The sequence below is a fragment of the Cryptomeria japonica genome, chromosome 7, assembly GCF_030272615.1.
Source record: "Cryptomeria japonica chromosome 7, Sugi_1.0, whole genome shotgun sequence".
Lineage (NCBI taxonomy): Eukaryota > Viridiplantae > Streptophyta > Pinopsida > Cupressales > Cupressaceae > Cryptomeria > Cryptomeria japonica.
The window spans coordinates 59,217,670-59,239,519 of NC_081411.1; the positions used below are offsets into that span (position 1 = coordinate 59,217,670).

At 33.8% G+C, this 21,850-nt stretch overlaps 1 protein-coding gene across 2 annotated transcripts; it reads left to right on the plus strand.

Moving 5' to 3' along the window:
- Positions 1 to 902: 902 nt before the first annotated feature.
- Positions 903 to 21,590, plus strand: LOC131057314 (jasmonate-induced oxygenase 4). Of its 2 annotated transcripts, none has more exons than XM_059209342.1 (3): positions 903 to 1,313; positions 1,408 to 1,655; positions 21,276 to 21,590. In XM_059209342.1, exons 1-3 carry the CDS (start codon positions 1,029 to 1,031, stop codon positions 21,277 to 21,279), a joined length of 537 nt encoding a protein of 178 aa, XP_059065325.1. In that variant the 5' UTR covers positions 903 to 1,028; the 3' UTR covers positions 21,280 to 21,590. The 2 variants fall into 2 exon arrangements, with proteins under 2 accessions (XP_059065325.1, XP_059065324.1); XM_059209341.1 differs by lacking the exon at positions 21,276 to 21,590 and adding an exon at positions 20,863 to 21,189 and having other exon boundaries at positions 905 to 1,313.
- The last annotated feature ends 260 nt before the right edge of the window (positions 21,591 to 21,850 follow it).

The following is a 21,850-nucleotide window of genomic DNA, read 5'->3' on the forward strand; positions in this document are numbered from 1 at the left end:
AAACTAACAAACAAATATATAGTTATGCATCTCAATGAGATGACAAGTCTAAGAGGTATGAGTTAATTCTCAATCTCTCTAAATCAAGCGGTGAACTAACTTAACATAAAACAAATGTATCTTTGATTACATAGAAGTGACATCTAACTACCATCAATCATGATTTGATGAGAAAGTGGTGCAACTTGCGTACCTCAAGACAAAATATACATATATTATTATAAACTACTTAAATAAAATAATAAAATATCTTAATTATATCTTAAATAAACATTTTAAATAACTACAATATTAAGTTACTCAAAAGATAAAATATTATAAAAGAAGTCAAATATTTTGATTTCCCTTATCAAGAATGATATGTAAAAAAATCATATTTTTCTAAGGTGTGTGAGTGACTAATCCTCCTCAAACAATTTAAACTTTTTCTTTTATTAACAAACAATTCTTGTTTAGCTTTACAATAATATAAAGAAAATAGCACCATATCCAAAATAATAAAAAGGGAGAAAAAAAAAAAGCACACGCACTAGTCCATGCCGCCTTGAGAACATAAAACAAAAATGAACCTAATCAGACAAAATCTTCAGCTGCTAAAGCAACTCACAAAAAGAGAATCATTACCAAACCTATTTAGTTTAAGCAACTCCGAGAAGAGAATATTAAAAAAATAAAAATAACCTATTTAGTTTCAGCAACCCTAAAACATGGTACGATCGTCTCTGTAGCCACAACGTTTCTTCGTACATGTAGTAGGTACAGTTTATCCACAACCCCAACTTCGAGCGTCGTGTATCACACAAGAAGAATCATTATCAAATCTCTTTAGTTTAAGCAACCTTTAAACATAGTACGATCATCCTGTAACCACAACGTTTCCTCGGAAATGTAGTGGGTACAGTTTATCCACAACTACCAGCGTCGTGGATCACACAAATCCACTGCATATCACTTTATTCTTGGTTTTCATCGCCTGCATTATAATTCTCATAGGTCTCCTTTCCTGGTGGGCAAATTAGCATATAGAAATGGCTTCCTCTGCAAACCATGCCGCTGAATCTTTTAGAAATCCATTCCAGAATACCTTTATTCCTGTGGACAGTGTGCAGGAGCTTGCACTTAAGAAACCCAATGATATTCCACAGAGATACATCAGATCAGAAGACGAGAGGCCATCTTTAACACCACTTCCTTCTCTCTTGACAGTTCCTGTCATAGACATGGGAAAGTTTCTCTTGCACTCTGACGACCATGAAAGACAGAAGGAGATGGGCATTCTTTCTAAGGCTTGCATAGAGTGGGGCTTCTTTCAGGTATCATAACATTCTTTGAGAATATATAGTTAGAACCCACATAGATTATTGGTATTTGGGTTTGTAGTTGTGCTGATGATGCAGTGATCCTCAGGTTGTGAACCATGGAATTCCGCATTCTTTGATAGATCGGATCAGAGGAGTGGCTAATGAGTTCTTTAGTCTTTCCTTAGAAGAGAAGCAAAAGTATGCTCCACAAGGAGGAGATCCTCAAGGATACGGTAATATGTTTGTGGTTGATGAAAATCAGAAGTTGGACTGGGGTGATGTGATGGCTTTGTCACTTATGCCTGAAAAGATTGTCAACTTGGCTCTGTGGCCAACTACACCACGGGATCTCAGGTACTTGGTTCATTCCTTCAATTAGAGGGGCAGTAGTGGGTGGTTCATTGTAGTTAACCATGAGTTCTAGCTAGAGTCAATTTTATAATGGAACCCAAAGGTTAGGAAAATGTTTCTGACTGCATTAATATTTATGGGTAGGATAAAATAAGGGAAAAAAAAAGAAAAGGTGATGTTTAATTATTATTTAATTTGGTTAGAAATTTGATAATGGGGTTATTAGTTTTTTATTAAAGGTAACATTGGGATAATCGTTGTTAATTGATTGTAATTGATTATTATGAAGGCTTGTCTTGAAGTTTGTTATATATGTGTATGGTAGAAGTAAGTTCGGTATTTTAAGTAATAATTGAAAAAAATGGTATGAATTGATTGGATGAACTTCGTCTTTTAAAAGTATTAATAGTTAGATGCGTGTTAAGTTTTCATTTCGATCATGTTTTTACATAAGATTTAATTGTTTGATAGCACTTTATGCAAGATTAATCTATTTACATGCCAATTCATATTAAAAGTGGTGAATATATGTTTTATTTTAATTGGTTCATATTAAAAGTGGTGAATATATGTTTTATTTTTATTGGTCAAAGTTGAACTTTGACTCTTGAACTCAACTATATTTAAGAGTTGTTTGAGAGATTTTATGTTTCCATAATCCATAATGATGTTGGATTAGATTTTTTTAGACAATAGAATTTTTTTTTAAGTATTTTATCATACAATCTTTATCGTAGAAGTCTAAATTATTGTCTAGTTTTCCAGTTTAAGGTCTTAAGTCTCCAATTTGGCTTAGGATAGCTAATGTAAAAAATATGATATACTAATGTATGCTTCTATAATCCAATCTAAATTCAAGTTCACCTGCGAGGGGTAAAGGTTTCTTGGTGCCTTTGCGTCTAGAAACTCCTCGCTCACCATAGTTTTGAAGGCTATTTTCACTTTTCTTTAGTCCTCGTTACAAGTTTTCTGCATATGAGTTGAGGTGAAAGAGCCTAAAGTTAGGAATTCCCATTTCTTAATGGGAATTGAAATATAATGATTGCGCAGGCAGTATGCCATTTCCATAGAAGGGAGCTACTTGAGGCCTATAAGAGCAGATCAACAGAGAATGATATTTGTGTCTTTGCACGCTTCAAAAGGGACAACAAATGTAGGTCGCCTTTTTATAGAGGGAAGGAATTGAAATGACAACGTAGAAAAATCTTGAAATCCATTCATTATAGCTATCCACACGAGTTGAGCTTATGATGTATTTGACATGCAATAAAAAATGGAAAAGGTGTTTACATCCTCATGTAAGGTAGCTTTTATGAATCACATCTTGATATCATCATCTGATGAGCTTCTTAATTGCGATGTAGTAAAAGGATGATTACATGTCCTTAGGTCTCAAAGCTAAATTATTTTGCAAGATTTTCTTTTAGGAGTGAGTACCTGCTAATCATATTCTCCCTTGATATGCGATACGAGCTTCCTAGGCACATAAAAACATAATTAGATATCACCTGCATACAGTAAAATGATTAGTGGCATTCTTTATGACAGTCCTGCATGAGACATGATTTCTATTTTATTATAGGATCTTCGTTGTGAAGTTGGCACCCTTCATTTACCAAGTTCTCTGCTATTTTATTTGCTTCTCGTTAGAAGTGTAGGATTTGGTACTCTGAGAAGAGAGGAAAAAATTGCCAAGTTTCCTACGTTATATATTTTATTTTCTAGTTTGAAGCTTCCATCTGTTTTCGAGTTGATGTTATGTTAAAGGAATCCCGTTCAATATCTAATGTATCCACTGTCAAAGAGGCTGCCGATTTGAGGCCTACTAGTAAGGCTTTGGCTTCAGCTGTGTTGTTTGTTCTTATAGGGATGTTGGCTACCAATGTTGAAATTAATAGACCCTTATGATCTCTAAAGACATAACCAATGCCTAAAAAACCTATATTTCTCTTTGTTGAACGATGGAAATTGAGTTTGATGTAGCCCTGATTGAGGGTTTTCCACTTAACACTTCTTTCTTTTCTTCTCTTTTTTTTAAAATTATTTTATATTATTATTATTGCAAATTCAACATTAAGCTTCTTTGAAATGTTAAGGTGATTACTTTTTACTTAGATAGAATCTCTTAGTCCCAAGATGTAAAGCATAAATCATTTTTTGTGCTTAATTGTGTATGCCATAATAGATCTAGACATTGTTGTTTCAATTTTCTTGATAATACAATTGAAAGAGTATGTTTCTTTCCTAAAGATTCTTAAATTTGTTTCCTACCATAGGTTATAGATTAGGATAGTTGGACCAACCCTCCAAATGCTCTCAAGAAGGATTCTTCATGCAAAGAAGGCAAGGCTTCATGGACCTTGTTCAATCGTGAATGTAGAGGTGTTTGCTAGTGAATTTTATTCATGAGCCACAACCAGCAAGGTTGAGCAAAATAAAAATTAAGAAGTAGATGATTTGTTGTCTCCCCTTCTAAATCAAAAATACAATTACAAGGTCCTATTATTCCAATATGAGAAAACTTATCACTTGTGCATATTTTTCTTTGTAGAGCCAGTCATGCAAAGGCACCTGCCTTTGGAAGGATTACATCATTCCAACAAAATAAAACACATCTTTGTTGAAGATGAGTTTTATTTCCTAATATCTCATAACCTTTACTAATACTGTATTTACCGAAAAGAGATGGTGTCCAAAAAAGTAAATATTCTAAATCCTTGTAATGGATAGACCTTTATTTCAATCTCATTGTTAGCCTTCTACATTGATGAACTAGAACGTAGAAGTTAAGACACATCTTTCCAATGTACAAATCTAAAATTATTGCAACCTTTGACTTTAAAAAAATGTTTGACCCTATCTCTCCATGATTGCTTTAATATAAACTTTGTATCCTAGAGCATGAAAATTCTATTTAAAGGAGGCAAGCAATTCCATGAATCCTCCAATATTAGGGCCTTTTGAACATTATTCATAGTCCACGAGAGAAAATAAAGAATGACCTTCTTGCATTTCATCATAAAGTTTCACATTTGCAATCCTTAAGGGGGATGTTGAATTGTGAATATCTTTTTTGGCAAATAAGATTCTAGATATTTAGATGAAATAAGAGAGGGCCATTTTTATTTTGGATTAGCAAAAGCTTTCCACAAAAGTTTAGCTCCTTGATCCTGATTTTTGTCCTTTATTTTTTGTATGCTTTCCCCACCAAAAGATTTGTTTAAACACACTAAGTCCCATGAGAGAAAATGATTTTTTTCTTGTCATCTATATTTCCTTTAAGTAATTTTTTTTTTTAGATTTACTTCGAAATATAATAACAATTCTTTGGGAATCTGCAACACTGACATAATATACTTTAGAATAGTTCTTAAAACTAATTTTATCATGAGGAGTCTACCAGTCAAGGAAAACCACAAGTTCTTCTAGGAGGATATTCTATTTTGAATTTATTTAGCTATGCTTGAGCAATAAGAACATTTATTTTGACCCACAAACAAAGGAATTCCTATATACTTATGGGGAAGAGTTGCTAGTTTGAAGCCAAAGTTATACGCCAACCTATTACATGGGGATGAACTGTAGTTTTAAAATAAAATATTTTATTTTGATGCATTTATTCCCTTCCCAAAATTGCCATAGTATTTGTCTAGGACTTTTTTTATTACTTTGTCTTCTCTCATTGATTCTTCTCCAAATAATAGTATGTCATACACAAACAAGATATGAGTAACTAAAATTGAGGTTTGTGGAATCAAAATGTCTTTGCATATTTGAAGATGATGTTGAGCATAAATGGATTTATTCAAGGCTTCTACTAAAATAATGAATAAAATTGGGGATAGAGGATCACATTGCCTAATCCCTTGTGAAGATGAGAATAAACCACATGGTCTGACAAAATAAGAAATTATTGATTTGCTCCATTTAGCTACAAAACCAAATATGAGAAGAACACATTCAAAAAATTGTCAATTGACCCTATGACATGTCTTCATCATATCCAATTTTATAATCATGCTTCTAGTTTATGAGAATGAACTGAATGAAGAACCTTATGAGCTTAATGCTCCTTCTATGATTTCATTTCCTAGTATATAGCCTCCTTGCTCCTCAAATATGAATTTTGGAATGAGTTTATCTAACCTACAGGAGATGGCTTTAGTGAAAATTTTGTATATAGTGTTGTAGAGAGAGATTGATCTACACTCTATAAAAGAAGGGGGATTACTAACTGTAGGAATGAGAGCAAAAAAAATGGTATTGAATTACTTTAGGATAGTTTCATATTTATTGGATTCCTCAAGACCTCTCCAAATATCAAAACCTAGGAAATCTCAATATTATTAGAAGAATAGGGCTCAAAGTCCATCTAGGCCTGGTGCTTTATCTAGAGACATAAAAAAGACAACTAACATGACTTCATCAAGATAGAAAGGCTTAACTAACATTAAGTTATCTTACTGAGATATAATATTAGGGATGTGGGATAATAGCCCTTGAGAATCTGCTAATAAGGAGGCCAATTTGTTTAGGGAAGATAAAAGAAGATTAAAAAATAAATTGACTACTTCTAATTGAATCGAGTTTCTTTATCCAAAAGAAACATGCTAGATCTATTTTTAATTCAATTTTTTATCTAATCTTCCTAGGTTCTAGCTTAAATTAAATAATCACTTTAATTATTTACCTCTATCTTGAATTTCCTTCTTCCAAATAATTAAATAAAGAATATTATTTGTTTAATTGAAATCCTTTCACATGTCATATTCTCCAACTCTTCCACTATATTCTCATAATCTTAATCCCAATCTCCTCCTAACCCAATCCACTAAGCATGTGCACACTTAATCTTTGATTAAGCCAAGTTAACTCCTACCATCACATCAAGCACATGGGTTTGTCCCCTCAAGTACCCAAAATGACTTTCTAATTCATTTATTCCTCTTACCCATTTTTTACCATAGATATTCATCCTCCAGTCTCAACCATCTACTCAATCTCATTCGAAATCCCATTTATCCACCACTTAGACAGTTTTATCCATGCCTTACCCATTTTTCATTTGAGTGTCATTATGTTTCTAGATTTTCTAGCAAGCACACATCCATTAGGTTATATTGGGAAAATATACACAATGGAAGGTTTAATATAGTTTGATTTCATAAAATTATACTTTTTTCACCTATTTTTACCCAAATCTTGATTGTTGTATTGTTTTGTGATTTTGGCTTGTTTAGTGTTATTTGAGCCCATTTAGGAATCATATTTCATTGAACACGGGTTTATATTGTATACAAAATCGTATTGAGTCTACTAATACTAATTATACAATTAGTTATAACACCAGAACACTAATGTCTCATTATTGATTGATATGTAATAATATTAGTTTAGAATTTTAAAGGTTTAGACTGTGTGATATATTATCTATAATATATTATTTGTTTGAGAATGTATAATAAATTAGTACTCATTAGACTAGGATAATAATAATATTTTATCTAAAGGGCTTCCAGCTGAGATAGAAATTGAATCTTCTTTGGGATCTTGGGTCCAACTGCTTGACTTTGAGGGCATCCCCTTTAAATGTCGAAAGTGCTTCCAGATTGGACATGTTGCTGCACGGTGTGAATCAGATAAGAAGAAAAAGAAATTTTCTTCTTGGTGGAAAGGTGCCTCCTCTGAGCATTACTTTATTAAAAAGAAAAGCTTTTCCGAGGTGGCTGCGCAGGATCCTCAGGCCGAGCCTTTGGTTGCTACCTCTATTTCTGGTGTTCAGGGGTGTGGGGATGCTTGCTGTGGCATCCCTAATGATCGTCTGAAGATTGCTGGATCTTCTTCCTTGGTGGATGACCTTCCCACCTCCCAGATTGATGCTGGATCTTTGTCTGATCCTTTGATTTCTGCTGTCCCTGCCTCTCCGGAAGCTGGCTCTGTTCCTCCTGGTGATGGGAGGTCCTTTATTCTTGATCCATCCTCTTGGCAAAAGGCTGCTGCTAGGGTTGAGGAGGGATGGATTACTGTTAAAAGTAAAAAATCTAAATCGTCTCAGTCCTCTTTTGATATGACCCTTCGATCCCATAAGGGTAGGTCAAACTCTTGATCCATCCTGGTTGGGTTGGGGTTGCTGGTCTCTTGCAACTCGCTGGTTCTTGTTGGGGGTCCTTTTTGTGTTGTACCCCATCCTTGGTTTGGCCATGTTGTGTGTCATTTGTGTCTAGTTTCTTTGAGTGGACTTTCAAGTTTATATTTCGGTTTGGGTTGCAGGTCCTTCCAAAACCTGCCTTGTAAAGGGTTTCGGGTCCCTTAAAACCTGTTTTTACTTAATCAAAAAATAATAATATTTTTGTTTATTGTTATTTTAAAACACTATAGTGGTTTATAGTTTGGTAGCTTTAGACCGTTAATAAAAGAATTTTCAAGAAATTTAGTAAATATTTATTTTAAAAGAATATAATAAATAGTTTAGTCATAACACTTGTATAATGATGTTCTCATTATTAATTGATATTTTAATAATATTGGTTTAAAATTTGATATGCTAAAATTGTGGACAATATTATTTTGAATATATTAATAATTAGTATATTTTTATAACATATAATATACATTTAGTCATTAGAGCAAGATAATAATCTTATTATTGATTGACATTTTAATAAAAATAACACTTGCACCACAAGGAGGTACAATGGTTATGCTGATAGTGAAATATACACTAAATAATATATTGGAGGGTACTAATGGAAGATTGTTATAACATAATTTAATAGTGATAATAATTTATTATAAATTTATAGTATGTCATAATAAACATAAATAATTTATTACACTAAATAAAATATGAAGGATATTATTGTGCTTGTGCATAGAGGAAACAAGGACTTATGGAAGATTCAAGTGTAGCAATACTAGATTAGAAATAATATTATTCAAAAATCTAAGGATGTAATACTTTGAGAAGAATAGGATGAAAGCAATAACCCAATATATTTTCATCATTACGCAAGAATATATTTTTACAAACACAATAATAAAATAATATTAAAATCTATCATATAAACAAACACACTAAGAAAGACATAATTAAAAGCAAGCACATTTAAACATATACAATTGAAATCTTACTTAACATTAGAATACTCATAAATATAGTATATTACAAATGAATACAATTTTAAATTATCAAAATGATTCTACAATAAAAATACATTTCTATAAATAGAATAAAATCTAGTATAAAACTAATAGAATATAAACAAACATATAAAAACCACAAAATTAATATAAACATATTAAAAATATAAAGCTAACATTTGTAGTGGTATTTCTCTCCCAATGGATTTTTTTTTTTAAGCCCTTCCCGTTTATTTCTCTAGGCTTGTATGTGTCCTCTATTAATGCTATAGGGACCTCTATTTGTGCCAACTCCCCTATCATCAAGTCAAATGAGGTGGTTGGACCTGGTGTCTAGGTTGTTCCTAAGACTATGGTTCAGGTTGCACCTATGCTCCGGTCATCTAGCCTTGGTGGTTCTTCTACTCATGGTCTTAAAGCATGCCTTAGTTTTCCCTCTACTAAGAATTGCGACTATGCTTAGGATACTTGGTCTAGCTCTAGTCCTTCCTGCCTCTAGTACATGTTTGTCCCCTTTCGTCTACCAAATCTTCTCGCATCATCGTCTATGGTGAGGATGTTGCTGTGAACAATGTTTTTTTCTAGAGATGAGGTTTGGTGTGTTTTTCCCCCATCTCTAACGATTTCTTCCCGATCCGCATAGTTGGGTTCTGACCTCTTGGAAACCATTGGTTTTAGGTAAGATCAAACCTTTTCCCTATGCAAAAAGTTTTTTCATTTCTCTATTTGATTCCTTTATGGATCAAAATTTTGTGCTTGGACAGTCTTGGGCCTAGGGAGAGTATCTACTTTCTATCAAACCTTGGACTCCCACTTTTAACCCCCTTATAAATCCTCTTTCAATCCATACAAATTGGGTGAGGATGTCTTACCTTCCTCTTTAGTTCCAAGATGAATCTTGTTATGAGGACATTAGAAACACTATTGGCCATTTTTTGTAGGTCGATAATGCCACATCCTACATGGATCACCCAACCTATGTGCTCATTCTCATTGATGTCAACATATCCAAACCACTTCATGGGGAAGTGGTTTTTATGGTTGCAGACAGGCCCTAGTCTCAACTACTAGATTATGAGGGCCTCCTTTGTCGTTGTCACCATTGCTTTGGTACTAATCATCTAGCTTTAGACTGCTATTTGGTGACTTGAAAATATTTGGCTACTTGATGGAAGGATGCTAAGGAAGATCACTTGACTATTGAGGCTTCGTCTATGGTGGTCCTTGACCAAGATTCTACTGCACATCAAGTTTAGGATGTTTCATGCCTTGCGATTAGTACAATACTTCTAGATGTCTCTTTGGAGCCTCCCCTCACCCCAAGTGCTAAGTAGGTTACTCCCTCCTAGCTACCATATTCTTTCATGGCCACTAACTTGTAGTGTTCTCTTGCAACCCCCTCTCTAATTGTTGCTAATCTTTCTGCTAAGGTATCTCCTCTTGTTTCACATTCTTCATATGAGTTGGATGATAGTATTGCCTAGATGGTAGTTTTTTGAAGGAGGAAGGGTCCTTGTCCTTCTCTGCTTACTCTTTTGGGGTCGGTGAAAGAGATTTCTATTACTTTAGGGTCAAGACCCATGTTTCTCGCTGGTTCTCATCTTCAGCCAAAATTTCCCTCATCCTTCTTCTCTTTCTCTCCTTTCATTAGTCCCTGCTAGTTGGTCACTCCAGCCAATGCCTCTTCTCAAAAAAGGGTTTGTCCTTTTTTGGTTTTTGTTTTCTCGATGGTCTCATTACTTGTGAGTTCCTCCCTTTTGTGCACCTTTGTGGTGGTTATGTAGTGGTTCGAGCCTATCCCACTTCAATTAATAGAACATATTAAAAATATATAGAAACACAAATAACAAGCACATAAAATATTAAAATTGGCATATTTAAAAAAATTTAAAATAAAATTTTCATTAATAATTATTTAAAAAATTAATACAATTAAAATTATTGAAAATGTTTCTATAATAAAAAAACATCTTTAAATAAACAAACAAATATATCAAAAGTAAAGAAAAGCATATATGAAACACAAAATTGAAAACAAAGAAATTAATAAATATAAAATTGACATCTTGCCTACTTAAAATTAAAATGAATCATCTTCAATAAACAAAAATTGTTTGACAAGCTCGAAGGGTCGTTATCATTAAGTCATCTAGCTTTGACTAGGCCTACCATGACTACATATATTATTCCATGTAGGACCAAGAAAATAAATTATATTTCTTTTGGTATAGAAAAGGTCAATGCTTCAAACTTAATTGTTGCAGTTTAGGTATTTATGGACCAAGAGATTTTTAAAAGAAAATAAAATACAAACTAATTCAAAATCACATATAAATATTTATTAAAAATTGAATCAATATTTATTTTAAAATTGGAATAAGTATAGTTTTGAGTCAACTATAGTGGCAATTTATTTTTTGTGAGTAGGAATCATTTACCTCATATTTGATGTGCCTAGACATTTGTTGCATCAAGGATTCAAGCATACTTATTTGTAGAATTTTAATCTTAATCATAGATGTAAAGCGATAAGCCTTAAACATAATTAACTATCAATATAAGTTCCTATAAATCACTAGTTAAAAAAATGTAGGTTAGTGAATTTGATTCAAAAGATATAGATGGAAATTCAAGATTAATGCTCAGAAGTCCTCTATTTTCTTCTTTAATACTCCTTCAACTATCCAGCGACGGATTGCATCTATTATGCGGTTTTAAATAGGGTATCTTCCCTTTGTCTTTTTGGGTATTCCTCTTGCTGTTTGTTGCCAACCCAGGTCTTCCTAGTTGATGCTGTTGGACAAGCTAAGGATGGAGGTAACTTATTAGACTCATCGATGGTTTTCTACAATGACCAGAGTTACTCTTCTCAAGTTGGTTATCTAGGCCCTCCCCATCTGCAGGTGCTTTATTCCAGAGGCCCCTATGTATTTCCTTAGGGAATCTCGTTAGTTTCTTTGGAGTGGTAATTTGCTGGATACTAAGTGGTCCCTTGTTAAGTGGGATTTTGTTTGTAGACTGAAGCGGGAGGGTGGGCTTGGATTACGTTCCACTATCCTGAATGTGCAAGTTCTTTCTGCTAAGCTTTACTGGCGTTGGTGTACCAATCAATACCAATTATGGGCCCATATTCTCAACCATAAATATCTTAAGGGTGTCACTTCTTTTGAGCTTCCTCTCTTTCCTTTGGAGGGAAGTGGTTCTATGATTTGGCATACTCTAAAAGTGGGGGCTCAATTGATTAAGCGTGTGCTTTTTTGAATCTGTTATTCTGGGTCACAGGCTCTTTTTGGGTTTGACTCTTGGGATGGTCATCCTCCAATTCTCTCTTCCTTCCCTCACCTTCGACCCCTTTGTGATGTGTTTACTGCGGCCGGTTGGGACACTGTTGAGCATTACAAGATCCCTGAGCATTATAGTTTGGCTATTACTTTTCACTAGAAGCTTCCTTCTAAGTGGCCTCCTGGGGGGTCTGAGGATGATAGATGTGAGCTTTCTTAGCTTCTGGCTTCCCATGCTTGTAATTATTTGTGAGGCCCTTATGTTTTGTCTTGGGATGATTCTGATGTATGTGGGAAGTTCTCTGTGGCTGCCGGTTATAAACAACTAGATAGGTAGATGTTTGGGGACATTAAGATCCCTTGGTGGAAGCAAGTCTGGCACAAGTTGTCATGGCCCAAGTGCAATTTCTTAATGTGGTTAGTTGCTCAAAATCGGTGTCTTACTTGGGATAATTTATGTAAGCGTGGTTTCAATGGCCCCTCAATGTGTGTGCTGTGTTATTATTCGGAGGAGAGTGTCTCTCATCTCTTCTTCCAATTTTCTTATGCTAGCGAGATTTGGCATTTTTGGTGGATGGTGTGGAATATTCCTTGTCAGCATGTTTCCTCATGGGTTGAGTTTGTGGATCGGTGTGGGTAAGGCCCCTATTTCTACTTCCTTCCTTCAAGCTACCTAGGCTATTGGATCATCCTTCATCATCTGGCACCTTTGGCTAGAGTAGAATCATCGAATTTTTCAGGATGTTCTATTAGGGGCCCCTCGCCTGTGGTGGAAAATTTTGCATTCTCTTGGTGAGACTGTTGCGGTTAAGTGTGATATGACTGAATTGGTGGTTCCTTGTGATGTTGGATGTTTTAATCATCTTCAAATTCCTCCTTCGCAACGACAACTCATGCACAATAGATGTCGTCATCCTACCCCGAAGGTGAATAGGGAGGGTAGATGGTCCTTTCCACCTCAGGGGGTCCTAAAAATCAACACGGATGACTCTTCTCGTGGAAACCCTGGTCATGCTGGAATTGGAGATATTGGGCGAGATAGTTCTGGAGAGGTTCATTTTATCTTCTCTGTTTATATGGGTTTTCACACTAATAATTTAATGGAGGATCGGGCCATTTTATTGGTTGTGGAGCATGCAAGCAATTTGGGGTGGTGCATGATCATATGTGTGTCTGATTCTCAGGTCGTGGTCAACCTATTGAATAAGAGGAATTTTGATGGTGTTGGTTGGAATTTGGCCTTGATTGTTAAGCAGATTCTCAACCTCAGTGCTTCTCTGGAGTCTGTAACTTTTACCCATATTCCTAGAGAGTGGAATGGTGTTGCCGATTGTTTGGCTAAATGGGCCTTTGATCATATTCATGATTGGAACCTAGTGGATCGGGGTCAGTTACCCCCAGATTTGTCTCATCAGTTGGATCACTTAGTACAACTTGATAGGGCTATGTAATGCCCCTTCTTTGTACTTCTTCTTGTTTCTAAAAAATGTTTACCCCTCCTTTGTAATTAATGTTAACTACCAAGATTTTCACAATTGATTAATAATCAATTAATTAGCATCAAAATATTTTCATCTAGTTTCAATAAAGGCAAAATTTATTTGTCATGGTAGTTACCTTGTAACATATATCAAATAATAAAAAAGTGAATATTTATTATCAAGTTGTATGAGGATAACTAAAATAAAGCTTGAAAAGATTTAAATATTTAGATACAAATTCTAAATGATTGCCTAAGAAATTCATGTAGAAAGTGGATCCAAAAAATCTGGTAATAAAATGCAAATTATTTGAGCCAATTAGATTGAAGAAAAAGAACTTCTGTAAAATTTGAAACTTAAAAATTCATAGATATAATTGATGGAAAAGCAATTGAATAATAACGACAAGTACGAATAAGAAATCAGTGAAGAAAAATGAAATTAATAACCAACACAAAACTCATTATTATTATAATTGAAGTTCTAGTTTTCCTCATTGCAAAAAACCACCAATTTGAAGTTGTTTTAATAAATTATGCACTTAGTAGAGGTATTGTAGGCACACGAGATTCAAACCCATGAACAAAAAAAAAACAAGCACCGGTTATTGACAATAGGGGTATGAGTAAAAGCAGATGCATAGTTGGAAGAGATTGACATAGAGTAGAATATACAATGAACAAATCAAAGAGAAGAATGATTATTCCGGTCAATCTTAAACCACACACACTAAGCATCATATTAAGTCTAGAGAATATTAGTCAATTTTGAGTGTTTAACAATTTTAAACCTAGAAGTATATTCTTAGTGTGATCACACACCTTAAGCAACATATTAAGCCGTTCTGAATATTCCTATTCTGACATAAAATTCAAAATAAAAAAGAAATAAAATTCAAAATATAAGAAATAATGTTAAGGAAATGTCCATCCCCCCAAAAAATTGACCCCAGGTAACAATACTATTATAAAAAGAATAAATTTCGAGAGAATACAGAGAAATATTCACAACCCAAAATTAACTGATAAACTCTATGTCATTAGTTCTTTTAGTTAATGAATTCCTCTTTTGGGGTAACCCTCAACTTAGATGCCAATTAGGGTATCTGATGAATTGAAGCGTCTCTGGACTTGCACCTGGTATACGCCACTAATAGATTACATATCATCATTTTTGTAAGTTCATTAAGTCCTCTAATGAGGTAACCTTCAAGCTTAGTTTCCACGATTAAGGTTATCTCACTCATTGAAGTCTGTAGACTTGCACCTGGTATCATAGACTCATTTCATTTGACTCGAGCTTATCAGATTTAATTAATCTTTCAATTAATTTCATAGTTTGATGCATTGAAACCTCTCTTGATTTGCACCTGGTATTTTTTTGTTGGGTACCTTGCACCCAGAGCCAGGAGTTGTATTATAGTTTTACCCACTTTTTAAAAAAAATACCTCCATTAGAGCTGTGAAAAGGGCATCCGGATCTCCTTCCGAGGATCCTGAATCTAAACAATCAAAAAACATAGTGAACCTAAGCACCCATGTAAGTTCAGTAAATTTTGGAATAGAAATAGAGTAACTTGGCACTGCTCTTCCTAGTATTATTCCCACCATATTCATTGGCATTCTGCTGAAGTTTGATAAGCGCTCCGTAAGTCTCATCCTCACCCTTTGATATAAGCTCATCATGAGTTCCCCTTTCTAAAATGCTCCCCTGCTAAACTATTGCCACTAAATCAGCTTTCTTAATATTTGACAAACAATGCGCCACAACCATTATATAATCAGCTTTATAACTTGAAGGAAGATTTTTAAAAAGGCCAAGCACTGCCATTTCAACAATCATGATGGCAGCCGCTACAAGTAAATGAATTAGTAAAATACCGAATTAGTGAAATCCTACAAATTTGTTCACGATTGAAATACAATTTGGAACTTCAAAACATAAAACTCAGTGAGATAATGACAAGTGACTTACCTCAAGATTATAGACAAATTGTGCCCTTCTATCAACGATGTCGAAAAAATGGGTAGAGTTTGCAGTAAATTTTTAGAATCCCTACGACAGAAGGAGACAAACCAAAATCAATATTCAACCATTGCTTCAATTGATTCAAGTGAATAGTGGTTGTAAAATTTATTGGAGTTTTAGGGCTAAGATTCATGACCGAGTTTCGATTTGACATGGAAAAACCCCTTCACAGTCCTGGCGTTTGCTTGCCCTGCTTGTCATAACCAACGTTATCATACTCAATTGTATGGAAGGACTTTTGAAAATGTAATGAAAATAGATTAATAAGGCATTGACACACATAGGCCAGCTTAAATCGCACACACCATACCGATGATCAAAATCAAAATTAATTCATTGTACTACATATAGGCTGTAGCGGTACAGGGTGTATCTACCATGATAAGCAATCGAAACTCATCATACAAGTTGTAGTTGTTAATTGCAGAGAGGTGATCGTAGTACTTGTTGCTTTAGCGAATGAAAAAGCATGACGTAGAATCATCAGAACATGTCATCCAATTCAAATATTATCTACCCACTGAAATCAGGCATTGAAAAAGTTCGCAGTGCCAGACATAGATAAATCTGGTGGGCTTTCCCATCTATAATAGCCTATACATTAATTATATAATGTTAGGATTTTTTATTTTTATCAACCATAGGTTAAAATACTATTAATATTTATAGTAATATGATACACTTAATAGCATTTCCTAGAGGTTCATAGCTTTTAACTTTTATTAATTAAGTGGATCTTAAAATATTTTTATTAAATATTAATTATCGTGTTCTTTATAACTTAACTCATAACTAATTATTAGAAAAAATATCTGTGGCAAATGTGAAGTTCAAAGGTCACCATGATCTTTTGGTTTCTCCAAACTCTTTATTTCATAGCTGCATATGAATGTATAAGTGGATGTGTGCTGTCCATGTATTGGTGTATTGGATATTGGTTAGTATTGTAAGATAGTTCCCTTCTTTCTTGTGGATGTAGCCTTTAATGGTGAACCACGTAATATATTGTGTTGTGTTGTTGCATGTTTTTTGTTTGTTTTAGTTTAGCTATTTAATGTTATTTAAAATGTTTAATCTGCTCATTTAAACTTAACAATTGATATCAGAGAATGGTTAAGTTGAGCAAAGATGGAAGAAGGTGAAGATTTGGAGTTGGACAATAGTTTTACGTGTCTTGCTTCACCATACTACAAGTATGTTTGAATGGGTCTAACTGATTTGGAAATTTTTGATGATAAAGCTGATTCAATCATTGAAAATCTCCTAATACTTTAAAAATTGAAGAATTAGACTTGACAAAGAGTGATCTCGTTGCATTCATTGGTGGGTTGAAGTTAAAGTGACTGATACAAAAGTTAATAAAGAAAAGGAAGAGGACATTGTAGAGGAACTAGAAGCTCCAATGGAGGAGGATGTTAGGTTTGTTTCCTTCTCAACTCTTAATGCAACTATAGCACAAATAAATGGTTTAAACAACCATGAATTCATGAAGAGCGATGTGGAGGAAATTGAAAAATATGGTGGTGAAGAAGGGTATGAAGAAGCATAGGGTAATCATGAGGACATTGAGGCAGGTGAAGATGAATTTGAGGAAGCTGAGACATATGATAACGAGAAATGGGAGGGTGATTAGGACAATCGCATTGTGAGGTTGGAGGAGAATCTGTCACTTATAGAGCAACTATTATTTATGGAACAGGAAATGGAGATTTATGTTGTCATATGATGAATTTGGAAAATGATGTAGAACCATAGGTATGTGATGGCGATACAAGTTGAAGAAGAGAGTAGAAGAGGAATTTGAAATTTCAGCGGATTGGCAAAAGCCCTTGCTTCGAAATCAAAGCAAGTAATTGAAGCCTATTAGCGTAAATTGGATGTTTTTTGGCACAGGGCTAATGAAAGAGACAGAGGTGATCTACTAGGTTGCAAACCAAGCAGTGAATGATCTTCCCAATTCTATGGAATTCAGTGCGTCAGTAGTGTAAGAGTCACTAGAGAGCGTTAGCCAGGTCATCATTGAATTAATCACTATCTAGCATGGAATCACTAAGATCTTGGCAAAAGAGATGGAGAACAGATAAGAAGGTCTCATTACTATTGCAGATGGAGAGACAAAAATCTTTGAAGAGCCTATTGATGAGAAGGGCGAATTGATGAAGTTTGATGTTGATCAAAGCAATGATGGTCATTCCAAGGTTGTAGATGTCACTGGCCCTAACATGACATATGTTTAGGGTAGCAATGAGAACTCCATGGTCAATATTGTTTCTCACCACATCACTTCTGCCTTCATTTCCATTATTGACTTGGAGTTCATGTAGTACTTCTTTGGAGATGAACCAATGATGGTTCTCAATGTATTCCATCTAGCAAATAAAACTATACCATCTAGAAGGATTGTATCAAGCAGATCAACTATGCATAGAAGTGAGACCTCTAGAAGGCAACAACTTTCATTGAATGCTAAGACATCCCAAAATTCACCAATAGGTACACAACCATCCTCATAGAGGTCATATGGAGATGGAGAAGGCTATAATAATGTATATGAACAAAGTACACATTTTGGGTTCTACAATTTTGTTGATTCTAATAATGGGTTGGAGATTTCTAACCTTGGGATTAATGTGGGCATTATTGATTCCACTTGTCACAAGAGGAGATATAGGGCATGAAGAAAATCTAATTGCAGGGTATGGTTGCTCTAGTAGAGCATAGAGTCCTCGTGAAACAAGTAGCTATGAAGGTGCATCTTCTTATCCCTATGGAGATGAAGCCTATAGTTCTAGTGATGCTCTTGTTGGCTATGCATGTGGTGGGGGTGCTACTACCCCTAAAGCTGGGCCATACATAGAAAGAGGTGGTAGTAGCTATGATGATTCTTCACATGGAACTCCAAGGTACTCAAACAATGTATGGAAGTTTGGTGGTAATGATCCTTCGAGTGAAGTAGATGCCTTTGATGATTATGGATGCTTTGTTCCTCAAACTATGCTCATGGATTTAGAGCTTGACACCATGGATAGTGTGTGTTCTAGACCATATGGGAATATCTTTAAGCCTGATAACCTTGTGTTTGGCTAATTTAGTGCTAGAAATAACTAGGATAAGGGGCGTTATACTAAGGGTGCTAAGATTATTCATTTGGTGCTGGATGTTATTAGAAAGAGGTTGAGAATTGTGATTGTTTGCAGGGGATTGAAGTGTACCACTGACTAGGAGGTTGTACATGATCTATAATGGGTACCCTATTGATTTTAAATATCTGGGAGGAGCATGCAAATGAGTGTTGTGGTTTTGGACAATGAGGTATTGCATAATATTTAATTCAAGGCTATATTATTCAAATGGGAGATAGACACGTGGGCTTAGAGAGCAAAGAAAAGTAGATTAAGGTCCAAGTATATTGCAATGTTTGACCTATCTACTATTAAGGATATAGTGGGTTTGTCATCACAAAATAGTAGGAGTTATGCAGAGAGGTCCTAGAGAATGTTGAGAGGGAGCTTGCATGGCAAGAGAAAGAGGAGAAATGGAGGGAAGGAGAATGAGTTATATTTTATTGAGTTAGACAAAATTTGGAGAAGATTAATTCAAAGCGTTCTCAAACAAAATATAGTGAAGTTTAAATCTTTGATGGGGCTGGTTGCAATCTAAGTTTAGAATTGGAAATGCAAGGGATGCCACTATGTATGGCTATGTCAGTTGGAATTCAAGTGGGAGATTGTTGGGAATGTGAAGTCCAATGGTCACATGACCTTTTGGTTCTCCTAACTCTTCATTTCATAGCTACATATGAATGTATAACTGGATGTCTATAGTCGATGTATTGGTGTAGTGGATATTGATTAATACAAGATAGTTCCCTTCTTTTCCATGGATATAATCTTCAATGGCGAACCACATAATCTATTTTGTGTTTGTTTTTATTTTAGTTCAACTATTTTATGTTATTTAAACTGTTTTCTCTACTCATTAAAAATTAACATTATTAAGTTGAAAATTTTCAAAAAATATTATTTAATAGTATCATGCAAAGTCTTGTATAACTAACATTAAAAGGGATGTTTCTATTAAAAATAAGAAATTTCCATAATACATAATATTATCTTGATATTTTTTTAGATTTGACTATATAATTTTTTTTTTGGTCATCAATTGCAAAATTATATTGATGTTGAATCCTTTAATCAATTTTATAATTTGGTAGCATTATCAATGATTATGCATACAAAACTTGGTTATAAAATTTAGCTATTTTCCCTTTAATACGCTAGTATAACAATTTTGATAGTTTGAGTCACTAGACCATTTGACACACAATTTTTAACGGCTTATATAAAATCACAACTTACAAATTCTACTTCACATACTTTATGTACAAGTTCTTGAGTATTCCTAAGAAAAAATCATCTTCTATTTTTATAAATTGTAATCAAGATTGCATTTCTTGAAAATGTGCATGTTATTAGAAACTAGTATAGAAACATGTGGGCTACATTTTCCTCTCTAAAGAGTATTTTTTTTCTTATGCAAAATTTCTTTCACTTTATTTTATAGTAATTTTTTCTTAGGTAGGCTTATTATTACCTAGGTTGGAAAAAGTTCTGAAGTGTTGCACTTTCTTAATTCATGTATTCATTAAGGGAAGTAAATATTGTTGAATTGCATAAATATAATTCTTCCTTTCCTACATAATAAACATAAAAGTTCATTTTGCATGTATCTCTCTTGACCTATTAAAACTATCTTCATTATCTTGTGAATTGTTGTTGTGACAGCAAATTTTTATACTAGGATTTGGTAATGATTATACTAATATGATAACTCTTATTTATGTATTTATTTATTTTTATTTTAGATTTAGGATTGAAATCTATGTGTGTTTTTAGGGTTATTTTGAAATATTAAATATTTAATATTAATTGAGGATAATTTTTTATAAAACAAATAGAATAATTTTTTATATATAAGATATAAAAATTATTATTGAATATTTGAAAATTAAATAGCTTGATGTTTACATAATTTATAAAATAATAAGGTTATAGATAACTACAACATTAAAAGAAAAGTTATTCTATCTTTAGGTTACACTCTTGGAATGGTGTAACTTTGTTTATTTTTAAGCTAGCAATTTTTAAAATTAAACGAGTTTTATACAGTAAAGTCCTACTTATTTACTATGAAAATATAATGCAAAAAATATAACTACTGTAAAGTCTTTGTTAATATTTATTTTTCACCACCTAATGAATGTTTAATATGGGATTGTAGAAATATAGTGGAGAAATATGCCACTCAAGTGGAAAGGGCATCTCAAATTATTTTGAGTCTATTTGAAGAGAACTTACAATTACAAAGTGGTTATTTCAAAGAGAAGCTTGGAGAAGATCGAATGTTGAATATGAGAATGAATTTGTATCCACCTTGCCCTAGGCCTGATCTAGTGTTGGGGTTAAGCCCTCATTCAGATGCAGGTGCCATAACACTTTAACTTCAAGATGACCATGTAGAAGGCCTTCATGTCCGCAAGAACAATGAATGGATTCCTATTCAACCCACTCCTTATGCACTAGTTGTAAACATTGCTGATCTAATGGAGGTAAATGTTGTGTAAGTTTGGTTATTGATTAAGTATTATGAGTAATTTTGTATTTATAACATTTGATGTTTCAATTGCAATATAGGTGATGACGAATGGGATCTACAAGAGCATAGAACATCGAGCAGTGACAAACAAAGAAAATACAAGATTATCCATTGCTATGTTTTACTACGTAGGATTAGATGAAGAAGTGGCTCTTGCAAGCAACCTTGTGGATGAAGAACACCCTTCCTTATATAGGAAGTTCAACCATCAAGAATACATTCACTATTACATGTCTAACAAGCTCAATGGGAAAAAGTCACTAGCTAACTTTGCCAAACTATGTGAATAGTAGTCAAAGTCACTAGAGTTAGAGTGTTATGAATCAGATGAATAAAAAACAATTTCTGTGTTATGTGACTTGTCTAGCTGATTATTTCCAAAAAGATTAAGAAGGTAAGAACATAACTATGAGATATTTATTTATAATTTTTTAGACAAAATGGTGTGTATGTTGAACAAAATGCATGATTTTATATGAAATTGAATGCTAGTGTAAATATGAGGTAAAAAAAATGGTATTAGAATGTGTACTAGTTCTTTTTATGTCTCAAGTTTCCTATCTATGGATACTATACTTAGTAACGCACTCATTTAAGTATTGAAAATTTCTAG

What these genes read in the sequence shown, in the direction of transcription:
- LOC131057314 (XM_059209341.1), top strand. Translation starts at nt 1,029, where the DNA reads ATGGCTTCCTCTGCAAACCATGCCGCTGAATCTTTTAGAAATCCATTC. An exon ending in TAGAGTGGGGCTTCTTTCAG is followed by an intron (nt 1,314 to 1,407) that starts GTATCATAACAT and finishes AGTGATCCTCAG; the next exon opens with GTTGTGAACCATGGAATTCC. An exon ending in ACTACACCACGGGATCTCAG is followed by an intron (nt 1,656 to 20,862) that starts GTACTTGGTTCA and finishes ATGGGATTGTAG; the next exon opens with AAATATAGTGGAGAAATATG.